The sequence below is a fragment of the Hydractinia symbiolongicarpus genome, chromosome 3 (genome assembly GCF_029227915.1).
Source record: "Hydractinia symbiolongicarpus strain clone_291-10 chromosome 3, HSymV2.1, whole genome shotgun sequence".
In the NCBI taxonomy this organism is placed as follows: domain Eukaryota; kingdom Metazoa; phylum Cnidaria; class Hydrozoa; order Anthoathecata; family Hydractiniidae; genus Hydractinia; species Hydractinia symbiolongicarpus.
In genome coordinates, this window is record NC_079877.1 from 18,689,433 (window position 1) to 18,703,926 (window position 14,494).

The 14,494-nt window shown below is 32.0% G+C and overlaps 1 protein-coding gene across 5 annotated transcripts in view; it reads right to left on the reverse strand.

The window, feature by feature from the left end:
- Positions 1 to 14,494, reverse strand: part of LOC130636096 (restin homolog) — a 65,596-nt gene that overhangs the window by 37,844 nt on the left and 13,258 nt on the right. For 3 of the 5 annotated variants that reach the window (XM_057445703.1, XM_057445701.1, XM_057445699.1), the window contains exons 2-4: positions 11,407 to 11,555; positions 6,880 to 6,991; positions 6,707 to 6,804 (exon numbers count right to left, since the gene is read on the reverse strand). In XM_057445703.1, coding sequence (XP_057301686.1) covers positions 6,707 to 6,804; positions 6,880 to 6,991; positions 11,407 to 11,555 — 359 coding nt within the window. The remainder of the gene's footprint in view (positions 1 to 6,706; positions 6,805 to 6,879; positions 6,992 to 11,406; positions 11,556 to 14,494) is intronic. The other 2 variants (XM_057445704.1, XM_057445702.1) reach the window with 2 other exon arrangements.

Here is a 14,494-nt window from a genome sequence, read left to right on the forward strand (position 1 = left end):
TTAAAATTTTGTTGTTTCCGATCTTGTTAACAACAAAGTACAAGTACGATTCTTTAATTCCAGGGCTCCCGGTACCGATACTTTTCCCGTTGTCCATAATCGCCTTCTATTATCCATACGCTTGAAAAGACTTTTCGACCATAATAAATCTTCGAAGTTTAAATGATTTAGGTTGACGTTTAATCAAAGCCCGGGCTGTTGCAACAGCTACAGCTTTTAAAAAAACGCCAACACGGGATCTTTGAGTCTGGAACGGAATTGGTGATCGTTTCAAAATAATTTTTTACATTTACAGCTAGGTAGTTCCTTCAGCACCAAATCTATAAAGAACTTGGTCTTGAGAGCCTTAGCGACAGGCGTTGGTATCGCAGACTTGTTTTCTTTTTCAATATTGTATCAGGTACCTCACCTAGCTATGTAGGTTCATTGCTTCCCTTGAAGCAAAGTTCTTATGACCAGGCTGGAAGTAATTTATTTAGGAATTTCAAAACCAATACTGAATATTTTAATTCTTTTTTGCCGTACACAGTAAATGAGTGGAATAAACTTGGGCCCGATTTGAAAAATTTACTATTAATCTCGAAACTTAAAACAGGTCTTCTTAATTTTATTAGGCCAAAAATGCGTCCTGTGTATAAAATCCACGATCCTCGTGGACAACACTATTAACCCGATTGCGCGTAAACTTTGGTCACCTTAGAGAGCATAAATTCAGACATAATTTTCGCGATACCCTAAATCCTGTTTGCAGTTGTGGTCTTGAAATCGAGTCTAATAATCACTATCTCTTGCGCTGGTCTTTTTACACGCATATAAGAAAAACACTCATTGACAATATTAAAAATAGCATAGGTCCAATATCAGACCTCTCGGATGATACACTAGTCAATTTACTTCTCTATGGCAATGATATTTATAATACAGAACAAAATTGTTTTATACTAAAAACCACTACAGTTTTTCTAAAGTCATCTGAAAGATTTGATGTTCCATTATTATAAATAACCCCCTCAACCTTGTCACCAGTATTTTCTTTTAATTTTCTCACAGTTTTATTGTCTAATTTATGTGCAGTACCTCACAGATAGGTTTTTCTATAGTGGGGTATGAAGAGTTTTGTATTCGTCCTTTTTTAGTTTTGTCCTTTTTTAGTTTTGTAATTTTGTGTTTGAGTATATATATTAAAAAAAGCACCAAACACACAAAAAAAAATTATTTTGATGAAATATTAGAAAGTTTTTAAGGTACAAAATACCTTGCTACCTAAGTTTTAATTTACCTTAAGATAATCTTAAACTTTTTTATCGAGAACATCATTAATGGTCTCTATCTTTTATCCTTTGTTATAACTTCTAATACAGCCCCTGTTTCTATGCCGGATTTATCATTGTACTTTTGACGAAAAGATCTAACGGTACTTTTATTAAGTGTAGTTAATTTTTTGGAAAATTTTTAAACAGTTGCCGCGAATTCCTTAATTTTTTATATCGATCAACATTAGAATACTTTATGTATATTCCTCTTTTGACTGAAGACACCTCCCTAACTAGAAGAATGAAAGTTACAAAGTGCACGCACAATGATAAACTCGACCAGTTAAGTCTTAAAATTTATAGTCTAGAGGTTTTGCTCCTCTAAAGAATATGCTCATATAAAAGAACACAATTCTTTCTTTTTCCAAGGAGATAATTGACACAAAAATTGAACAAACAAACAGAGAGAGTAGGAAAGGACTTCTGTAAAGGGTACAAGGGTTTCGACTCATATTCCTGAACAAAGGTACCCAAAATCTCTAGCTGAGTCACCTCAAAAGAGGTCTGCAAACAGTCTTCAGCAGGAATTAGACATTTCTTTCATCCATAACTTTTTATCTGTCCTACTCTGTACAATCTTGTGTGACTAGGGTAAGAAGTGGAGTCGTCACTCTCCAAAGAGAAGACCTGTGCAGTCCATCCCCTCAGTCCAACAGCTCTTCAAGGAAAAGGTTGTAAGGTTGTCTTACCATGGTCTTACCATGCACTTGGTTTAAGGCAACAGTAGTGTTATGGCCATTGTCCAAATTTCCAGGGTGGTTGATTACAGCCCTTAAGTTGTAGTGCTTGCGACAAGACACTTCACTTTCTACAGTGATAGGTATAGAAGGGTGCCCAGGCAAGGTGTGGCAGGAGAACAAACCTTAGACACAAGACCTTTGTTATAGGCAAAGCGCTTTAATTGCAGAATCAAAAGTGAACTGCACTCTGCGACCTCTTTTTTGAACCGCTTAAAAATCAAGCTCCCATAGAGAAGTTTCATGCCTAGATGCCATCTTCAAATAACGAGACACACAAAAACAAAAGTGGTCTTGAGGTGGATTTCATTAATTCTTTTCAAATGTGGATACCACGTGTTTCGAAGAACATGGGAACCAATACAGAATGAAATATTAAATTGCCTTCATAAACCTGGCAACGAGTATGATCTTTTCCGCATAAAAAATGCAAAATTGGAAACGAGGAAAGAATTGTGGGGCACTTGTCAAAGGAAATTTTCCGTGCAACAAAGTTTTTACTCAATGGAGTTGGACCAACATAAAGAACATGTCGAAAGAGTTTACTTTGAATCAAAGAGCGAAATAATCATTGGATGCTTTTTGAGGATCAAAAGAGCACATGCAGATGATGTTGATTCGATGCGGGTGTTATGAATGGGAAAATAAAACTCCCAAAGCGAATAAACCACCATGAAAGAGTAAAGACATTCAAGATTTATTTCAACATACAACAGAGAAAGGAAAATGTCCCAGAGAAAGTTATTGTACTTGATTATATTTAAACAAATCTTAAATAAGTATAAAAATATATATCGTTGTCTTTTGTATTAAAATTTCCCGGGAATTAGATTAAATGAAGAAAATTCCGCAGGATTTTATTTTCGCGGATCAGGCTGATCTAGAAATTTCGCGGGAACTTATTTTCGCGGATCAGGGGTATTTGGACTTTTCGCGGAAACTTATTTTCGCGTCTTTGGCAAAAAAACCACAAAAATTAATTGCCCTAAGGTATTTTTTTTAAATATCTACATATCTTTTTCAAAACGCTTAATCCAGCCAATGTGTAAATTGAAAAAAAACGAATCGATTTCCTAACAAATTGCACAAATTTCTACAGAAACCCAAAACACATTGAAAAGCATATACTTTACTGATATCGTATCAGTTTCATTTCATGTTGGACTGGTTTTCACTTGGTAAATAAGACCATGCTGTTTCATGTTGTATGCACTCATGTTGAGTGGTTGCGATGAACATTATTATTTTATTATTATTATTATTACTATTATTACTATTATTACTATTATTATTATTATTATTATTATTATTATTATTATTATTATTATTATTATTATTACTATTACTATTAAATTTTATTATTATTATTGTTATTATTATTATTATTATTATTATTATTATTATTATTATTATTATTATTATTATTATTATTATTATTATTATTATTATTATTACTATTATTATTATTATTATTATGATCTCAATGTTTACAAACAGTATTTACACTTCAGTATTTACAAAAATAAAAAACTGCTATCATTGTGTGACCTGTTATAAAAAGAGACATAAATGAAAAAAGAAACAAAATAATAATAAATGGTTAAAAACTAAAAATATACACATATATTTATTTATTTATAACACAGTAAAAGGCATGGGGTCATCCAGAGGTGCAGCAAAGTTTTAGCAGGAGAGAGAATAAGAAGAGAAAATGACAACCAAACAACCCCTGAATCTTTACTGCCTCCCTGGATGCTCATACAAGAGTTAAATTAGTTAAAAACATGTGAAATTTAAAGTTCCTTAAATTTTGAAAAATTTGCATCTTGCCTAATGTTCAATGGGAGATCATTATACCATTTTGCTCCCGAATATTCAAATGTTTGTTTACCTAGCCCGAGTCTTAGTTTAGGTAATTTCATTAGACAGCCTTAGTTTCTTGTACGAAGGTTGTGCTCATTCAACTCAAAATAGCTTTTTATCGGACTACATACATTTTCATCAACACATTTTCGTACTGTAAGATATGCTTTGACATTCCTCTTTTGATATATCGGTGTTACCTTTTTATCGTTTTCTGGACCATAAATTATTCGTGAAGCACACCTTTCGATTGATTGTAGAGAAGACTGTTGAGTTTGAGTGAGTTGAAGTTTTGTTAAGCAGCAATAAGTTAATAAAGGTGCTATTATCAAGTTGAAAACCTTTTTAGCGGCCTCTTTAGTCAGGTATTGTCGAACTCTTTGCAGTAGCCGGGCACGGTCAGAAGCTTTTTTGCGTCGTTTCTCGAAGTTTTGGCTCAGATTCACGGATTGTCGATATGGTTGCCAAGATATTTATACGAGTTAGTGTTATTAATGGTTCTTTCCTGATACTTGATTTTCAGAGGTTCTGATATCCTGTTGAGTTTGATGGATGTTCCGAAGAGCATAGATTCCGTTTTGCCCTTTTTTAAGTTGATGACTAGTTGTAATTCTTCAAGGTACTTTGAAATTGCTATGAAATCCGAGTTGAGACATAATAACATTTGAATGTGTTATACAGTCAGGGAAGTCATTAAAATAAATCAAAAACATCAAAGGTCCTAATAGTGACCCCTGTGGTACTCCAGTTGACACGGTGTATTCTGGTGAAAGCTCGTTTCCGATTTGAATGATCTGCTTCCTTTAAAAAAGGTAATCGTTAAACCAGGTAATCTATGAAGAACTTGGTCTTGAGAGCCTTAGCGACAGGCGTTGGTATTACAGACTTGTTTTCTTTTTCAATATTGTATCAGGTACCTCACCTGGCTATCTAGGTTCATTGCTTCCCTTGAAGCAAAGTTCTTATGACCAGGTTGGAAGTAATTTATTTAGGAATTTCAAAACCAATACTGAATATTTTAATTCTTTTTTCCCGTACACAGTAAATGAGTGGAATAAACTTGGGCCCGATTTGAAAAATTTACTATCAATCTCGAAATTTAAAACAGGTATTCTTAATTTTATCAATTAATGTGGAATGACTGAGTGTATCAAAGGCATGACTTGGGTCCATAAAGACTGCACCCACCAATTTGCCTCTGTCAATATCTCTCCTGATGCTATAAGAATAGATGGGTGCAATTTCTGTAGATCTTTTTGCACGGTAGCCAAATTGTCTATTGGACAAGAGTTTGTTTTGCTCAAGGTATTCTTTCAACTGGTTGTGGACGGCTTTTTCCAATATTTTTGATATAATAACCAAAACTGATATTGGTCGATAATTGGCTTCATCACAGGTATTGCCAGATTTATGTACATGTGTCACTTTAGCTATTTTCCATATGGTTGGTACAGTAGCTGTCTCGATCGATAAGTTGATTATATAAGCAAGTGCTGAAGCGATGCCGCTAAGTGATTTAAGTTCCTTTTGCACAAAAACTACAGAAACGTATTGAAAATTGAATGTTGAATTGGTACGAACCGAATAGTAATTCGAAATTCTCCAGACAAGATTAACGAGGAGAAAATGAGCTTTTTTCAATTTTGATACTGCTGTTGAGAAGAAAGTACCAAACGATTTTGCATTGCAGTTGCTTTGTTGCGACGAGTTGACTTTAGTTTTGGTCGGGAATATGGACCTAATGGTCTTCTAAGTTTCTTATACAGTCTCCAGTCTGCATCTGATCCAGACTTTCGGGCTTTTCTTAAGACTTTATCTCGGCGGTCCATATCACGCTTAATATCAACATCCAGGGAGTTGCTTTTCCTTTATGACGTTTTTTAACGATTGGAGCATGTCTCTGGAAAAACTTTGTTAGAATATTGGTAAAATTCTCTGTAGCTTTTTGTACATTGTTTTCATTGAATACGTCAGAAAATCAGTGTCAAAAGGTAGCTAAAATGGTGAAATAATTTTCTGAAGTAGCTTACGTTTTATATAAGCATCAATAAATTTTAACAAAATCCCAGAAGATGCTTAGTGTAGTTTTCACTAACAATTTGCAACTGAACATATTATTTCGGGAATTAGTAATTTTAATTTTTATGATTTGTATAATATGCATTTAACAACTTCAACTTTTTATATAGAATTAGGATGGCGTCGTATCGCAGGGAAAAATCCTCGTTATCGTTTTATAAGGTATCAACAAGCAGTTGCACCGCAGTTCATTGAGTGTTTAATGGTCGTAGCATGATGTTATTATTATTATTATTATTATTATTATTATTATTATTATTATTATTATTATTACTATTACTATTATTATTATTATTATTATTATTATTATTATTCGAAAAAAATGTCATAACGCACTTGGCACCCTGCTATATCTAGTACTTAATTATGTAATACGACAAATAATAATAGACACAGCAACTGCCAAATAAATTGCGACATGTTCCAGTTTTAAGAAAACCGGAGCCATATAAGCTAATTTTTTTATTTTTTGCTGTGATAACGCCACTCCACATAAAAAAAATTGGGGCCAAAACTTTCGCTTATAAATAAAAAATAAACATACAACAGTGAACACCTTGGTAGTATAAAACTGAAAAATTAAGTAATCTTGCACTTTCTCCTGAAAGTCTTTTCAAGTACAGCCATTATTCACGTCATTCATAATTTTTCGAATTTCATTTTTGTAGCACACTTCTTAAAGTTTTTTATTAACAAAATAAATATTTATCATACTTGTAACTCTGGAGAGCTTTCGGGCAAAGCGCTTCTCAGCAAAGCGATGGTGTCAATACTAGAGGTACTTGAGATGTTTAAAATATTGGGAGAATACTCTAAAAAAATACATTATGGTAAAGTTTGTCTGTTTTCCATGCTTGCTTAAAAAAGATACTGATAGATAGTTTTACCTTTAGATAATGGGACAGGATTTAACATACACTGCAACTGTTCTCTTAATCTTTCCATTTCACGAATTCCATTAATGTCTTTAACATGAATAGAGCTTATTGGAGTATGTTCCTAAACATATGTACAAATAAAGCAGAGAATTATATATATTAAAATACTCGTTGTCTGTCTGTTTTCCGTCCCTTCACATTATTTGTCTACATAAAAACCTCAAATGTTATTATTCTTGTAGCTAGGTACCAAAGAGTTACATTCGTTTTCAGGGTTTCCACTCTTTTTTCAAAACAAAACTTGAGAAGATTTGAGGACTTTTGAGGGGATTTTTGTGATTTTTGGGGAGCTTTTATAAACAAAATTGAGGAGATTTGAGGAGAAAAACTTGCAGTTGTAAAAATGAAAGAACACACAGACGGGCATCTCAATATTTTCTTACAAAAGATAACTAAGAAACTTTGCACAACAAAAATAAGTAATGTTTTCAGGCCACAACAACCACAAATCGTGGTGATTTTAAATAAATAATATAAAAACTAGCATGTATAAAAAATAACAAAATGTCAAAATTTTTTTGAGGAGATTTTAGAAGAAAACCTAAATTTTAAAAAAAACTGAGGGCATTTGGGGAGAATTAAGGAGACCTTTTCAATTTAAGGAGATTTGAGGAGTTATGAGGAGGCGTGGGACCCTGTTTTTATTAGCAAACCTAGCTAACACATTTCATTACTTTCCTATGTTTAGTTAGCTACGATAATCTTCTAGTTAAAGGAGAACATATAGCAAGCCCAGCAACAAACCAAAGATGTGTGACTCTAATGCTTTTTACTAAATGTGGTTAGACAGGATTTTGAGTGTATTGACATTAGCAGTTTATAGGTAGTGTGGGTAAATAGTTTTAAAAATGGCTGCACATTTTGCCAAATATGTTCAGAATAACTTCCCGTGTTTTTATTCCAATCAATGCTAAATACAGTTTGCAGTCACTCTTGAATAACAAATATTCATTACCTGGTAAAAACTAACATAACCAAAGTTTAAACTATACTGGATTAACGCACTTGTCACATGTTTGATAAGCTGTGTATTTATAGGTTAAGATAAATATATTCTTATATTTTCTAGCCTTATAGAAATCTTAAACAAACAGTTTTAAGATTAAAGTTACATAAGTATTTAGGGATAATATCTGATTACTTTAAAAATTAATAGTCACAATGAATTGAATAATGCCGTCTTTAATGCCGAGGATTAGCAGTCATGTGGTAGAATATGAAAATGTGCCAGGTCAAGCTTCATCAACATTTGGCTTCAAAAGATGAATGACAAGGTCATTTTGGTGTAAAATTTTCTCAGCATATAAATTGTAATTATTTTTTTCTTATTTTCAACAAAATCCATTATTTTCATGGACAAGTCTTATCGCCCTCCCTCAAACTGCTTAAATTCATTTGTTTCGTAGCACGCAATAACAGCTTGCAAGTCAATTATACTTAAGTTATTGCATTTTTGATGCTCACAAAATGAACCGGGGGACCCACAATCTTCACAATATGAACATTTAACTAGATAAGGAAATAACAAACAAAAATGTTGGAAAGACATTCATTCTGTAGTGCTACAGTCAGCGCCGGGTCTCTGCTAATTTTTATATATAATACGAAGACTGTGACTGTCCGTCTGTGACAGGCAAAGTGGATGTGTTCATTTTCGTTTGAAGTAAGCCGAAAAAGATATGTCTTATTTAGCAACGCCATAGATGGTGCAGCACAACGTCAATAACATTAATTTAACGTCATAGCTTAATTCACAGTTAATGAAGCCATTGCAATGCAGTTATAACTTGGAGGCCAATAAACTTGGAAGAAGGTGGTGACGTCAGTCAATTTACGCTGTGTGGGTAACTATAGGGACAACCTGGGACCAAATTGGGTAACTTTCATAAATCTGATTGGCTGAATCCATCTCCGAATGGATGGGTTGATGACGACATCAAAAACTCTAAACCCCAATACTTCCTCAACTGTTGGTCAAAAATACATGATCCTATACTCGATCCTTGATCAGCGTTTAAAGCTTTACATGATAGCAATAAGAGGTTAAGGGATTTCTGAAAAAAAAGTTATTCATTGGTGGGCCTTTGCTGAAAGCACATGATCTTATAAATTATTTTGAATAGCATCTTATGTTCGATGCAATATGGAATGCATGATCTTTTTCATTGTTCTTCTGTCTAATTTTTCCATGGGCTTAAACGACTAGTTGCCTATATTAATACGAAAACTGTGTCTGTCTGTGACCACGAAAATGGATGTCTTTATCCTTGTTTGATTGTTAATCTTTCTGACATACAGCCGTGTCAACGCGTTTAATGATAAAGTGCCTAAAGGCTTAATATTAAGCAGTAATACTTAATATTAAGCAATGTTGGGTATAATAGTTCAAAACAACACAATCAGGCAATTAGGAGTTGCTATTTAATTTCTTGTGTAAAACCTTTTAACATACAATTAATTTTTAGGAAACAAAGAAAGAAAATTGAGATTATACATCTTGTTCTAAAACACAAGAGCACTACAACTGAGTTTATATCCTAAAAATTGCAAAAACTGAAAAAACTTGACAATTTTTAAATCTAACAAAATCTAAAATAAATCACTAACACATGCTACTCCAGGTGGTTTAATTGTGACAGGTGTCATTGGAATCGATTTTAAAGGCAACTTCTCATTATCCGCAGGAAGAAATTCTATTATTCGGGTATCCTTATCTGAAACACGAGGAAAACGAAAAATATGACAAAATCTCCTCAAAATGTTGCGACAGACCTTTTGAAAAGTTTATGTTGGTAATTATGCTTGCATTTGCTGTGAAATTGTCCCAATTCATGCAAGGCCTAAAAATTTCATAAGTTCCCTCAATGAAATTTCCTTAAAATTTGTTTTGGAGGACCAAAATTTGTTTGCCTCTGGCAGAATGGCATTTCTGAAATATTTCATAGGCATAAGCCTCATTAAATAACTCAGCTTATCTACAAGTTGATAATCTAACAGATTGAGCTTAGGACTGTATCCTTGACGTTCATTCAGTTCCGTTGTCTATCCGCCCATCTTTTATTCTTTCTTCCATGAATCCTTCTTATTGACCTTATTCTTTCTCTCATCTACTTTTGTGTCAGTACTTTCGTAATCTTTAACGCTATCATCAGTCTCACTTTCAATTTCGCTTTGTTCTGATTTCTTAACTTTAATTTTTTGTAGTTGCTTTTCTCTATTGCTTAATCTGCTATTAATCTTCTTTTTTTCTTTCCCTTTGGTGTTTCTCCATTTTTCTTTTTGTTTTCTTCTTCTTCCTTATCTTTATAAGAATCTTTACGAATCTTACTTCGCAGATTCTTTTTTTTTTATATTTTTCTCTTTGTACTGGCCTTCTGTTTCCCTTTTCCCTTAGCTTGACTGTCTATGTCTCATACTACCGTAAAATCTCTGTTGTCATCAATCATTTCTGTTACACGTCAATATACCAATCCATCAACAAAACCAAAGTCGTTCATTTGCTTTTCAAACTCCTCCTCAAAAATAATTACATTTGTTTGATACACAATCACCTTCTTTCAATTTATAGTACAACACGCTTTAACTAAATCCATTGTTTTTATTTACTTCTGTTCTATATTTCTCTTGTACCTTCCCTTGTCTTGTAATATTGTAATGATAAACCTGATGTAAACTTTTATCTCAACGTACATATCTCTCATTTTCAAAAAGGTAAACAACAAAATTGCTTAACCATGTTTTAGAGGTGACCTAAGGGGCAAGCACCCGACTTAGCACCCAGTTATGACAAAATCCATAACATAAAGTATTTTTTCTCCTGATTTACCCTAAACAAAAATGTTATGAACTGTTTAATAAAGAACTGAAAACTGTTTGTTATTTTCACAGGGAGCTCCATGAGCAAAACAACACACATGTATTTTACATTTTCATTTTTTTAAATATTTGAAAAAAAAAAGAATCAATCGCCATAGAAGTTTACCATGATTTTAATTCTACTATAAGAAATTTATTTCTTTTTCCTCCAGAATTGAGATTAAGAAAAAAATGCTAAGTTTTTATTACATTTTTACAGGTGGAACAAAAAAATGCTTTTTCTTATAAAGTAAATTTTTATGGTAATGGCCTGGATTTTTTTATTTTTTTGACAACTCCCCTCCATTTTATGGCGAAAAATACATCAAAAAAGAGAAAAACAACAACTTTTAACAAACTTTATAGGATTTTTAAAAAGAAATGTCTCTGATGATTTAATTATATTTGTTCTGAACATATTGAAGGCAAATTGGAGAAATATAAATTGTATTGATGAAAAATTCCAAAAAAATGAAGAGAAAAAAGACTTTTTTGCGCCCAATATGTTCTCCCTGTATATGTTCTGTATAATTTCTTCATATTTGACATTTTAGGCACGTTAACAAATAATAGTAAATGGATAAACAAATTTGGTTCTGCTGAATTTATTTATTGACTTACCTTATTACCACCATCATACACATTATTAGGTTCTAAATCTGTTTTATAAGCAATTTCTTGTTCATTACCAGTAAGAGTCATATTATTATCATACTGTGAGTATTCTTGTGTTAAATTAACACAAACCTTCTTCTCATTTTGTAATGCATCTAGTATAAATAAAATAATCAGAAGTTGAGAATTGAAAAACCATATTCTTTTTAATATAAGTCAGTGCTAGGCAAATGCTGAGGCAAAAGCAGATGTTATACAATTCTTAATTCTTATCAGCAATTTTTTTTCAACATGGTTTCTTTTAAGTTAGATGTGACCTAAACTTACAAAACTTTTTGCCCTTGTTTTCTTTTTTTCACTGTTCATGTGTGTGGAAGCATGCGATTTAAAACAGAATATAAATTGCTAATGTTAAACACAAGGTTGCCAACGTGTAACACAAGGTTGCCAACATACAGGGCAAATGGCATTCCACATCGCAACATAAAATAAATTGAATTAGAAATAATCAGTCAAATAATCAATATAAAGCAATAATCAGCTACAAATTGTACAATAATTCCTGAACTGGCTAAAGTGTTAACATGTATTTATTGTCATATATAACAAAAATAAGAGAATTATTATTATAGCAGAGGATGGAAAGTTGGTTCAAGATTGGAGTGGTGATGTGAAAAATAATTGGAGGTTGCTTGCACATTTTTTTGCACCAGCGTAAGTTTAATTTAGTGTCTTAATGGAAGTTTTTACCTGTTAAAATGTGAAAAGAGAAATGAAAAGTTTATATTTTTTGAGTGTGAGAAGAAAAATGAAAATTATGACGGTGCTGTATATTTCACCAAACACCAAAGTGAACTTTCTGGAATTTTTGAGCATGATTCTTACATGTGAGCACAAAATCACTCAAACTTGGGCTGCAGTCTTTAGTCTTTATAAATGTTTACATGTTGATTTCATTCAGAGACCACTTTTTAAAATTTATTGTTGCGGATATAGGCCAAGAGAATTTTGGTGTATGTTCTACTGCACGCCCAGGGTAATTATAGCATACATGCCATTTATGGCCATGCCTGCAATCTACATCTTAAAAAATTAAAACATAAAAACGTAATGCTCACCACAACTAATGCAAAAATTGAAATAATTGATCAGATTTTGTCTGATGTCCCTACTTCATGATTTAATGATACCAATTGTCCAAAAAATGACAAAATTGCAATTTTTGTAACTCTTGCCTGTTGTCTTTTGTATCAGCTGTTTTCTGTTGTGGGACAAAAATACAATATTTTGCCTACGAGTGCATTAAAAATACATAACAGCACATTTAGTTGATGAGAAGTTTCTCTATATACTTACATTGTACTGCTTTGAGCATTTTTTGTCTTTTATAATTAAAAAATTATGTTGTTGATCTGTGTAAAGTAAAAATTGTTTTTTGTAGGTCTTGCTGATACTTTTATTACAAAAAATCACTTAAAAGTAAAGTAGAAGCAAGAATGGCCCCTACATGTCAACTTTTTTTTGCCATGCTGCATGGGTATGATACTTACTGTGTTTTTGTATTTATCTATTAGACACCAGTATGCCAAATTTATAGGTTCGGTACCTCTCAGAAGCTTCTATATTGCCTATTACTCAAAACTAACCCTTGCCCCCACATAAAAAATTATCTTATAATCATATAATTATTATCATATAATCAGTAAAATATAATAACATTTTGTTAGGATTATCCTTAGAACTGAAAACTTACAACACAACTTTATTTCATCAAGGGCAATTATTCTGTAAATTTTGAGCACTTGATACTCAATTTCCCTATTTTTTAGATTTTACCGGATAATTTTCAAGCAATTTGTTTTAAAAAGTTCTTTACAATTTAAGTAATCTAATTTTCAGCAGATACTGGTATTTTGTACAAATAAAGCCACAGAAAAAAAAAGACTTGCATGACATTTGCGAGAGTACGAGTGCAGAAATTAACCAGTGAGAGTGCAACTAATTTACCTGAGTACAACACGAGTACAATTAAAATTATATTACACATATTTTTTGTTAAACATATATACTCTCAAGGAATATTATTTTTTACTTGGAAGTGTACTCACATGTACAGTTTTAAGTTAAACTTTGTGTTTCTGAAAACACTGCATAATTGTGGACAAACAAGTTTAATTTAATTTTTTTGGGAGAGACGTAAGTTAAAAGAAATTAAATTTTATTTTCAAATTGCCTACAAAATTACGCGGTTAAATTATTCAATGGACTTTTTTGTAAATTAATGATCAAAACTACCTTTCTGCATTAAAGCAGGGCTCTAAATAAAAAAATAGTACGTACATAGTACGTAAGACAAAATTTCAGGTTAAAATTCAATAAATTGAAAGTAACAGTGCAATGTTATTTTTCACACTTTCAGAGCTTCCTTCCTCATGTGTCTACTTTTTTTGCCCATTTTGTAAACACTACGCTCCCAGAACCAAGGCTTTTCTAATATGCTTCCACATTCGTCAGTGGCAAGGTTCAAAATCAAAGCAGAAAACACAGAGACTGTATATAGAAGAAATTTAATTTGTAACTTTGTACATTAAAAAATTAGCCCCGGCTATAAGCTAGACACTTTCAAATAAATAATTTATCACTTCTATAAGTATTCTTGAAATTGAGTACCTAAAAGGCTATTAACACAGTGGAAAAATAATAAACAACTACTACATAATACGCGTTCAAGCTCTAAATGGTGTCAATTCAAGCAAACTTAGTGGTTGAAGGCATGAAATAAAGTTATTATCCACTGTAATGCTTTCAGCGCTCATAAAAATTTCAAAAATGTTTGACTTTTGAAACGCATAATTTAGCATAATAATTTTTTTTAGAAAAATATCTAGCTGTGCTTTGACATGGCCAACTAAAAAATCATTGTTTATATAATTTTTCAGATATTATTGAAAAACAGTATGCGATTTCTTTATTTGTGTATCAATAATAGTTAATATAAAAGTTTTTGTTTTGTAGCAGATGCAACCATTAAAGAACTAAATTAAAAAAAGAAATTTAAAAGGTGAATTAAAATTATTGTTTTGAATTTTACTTT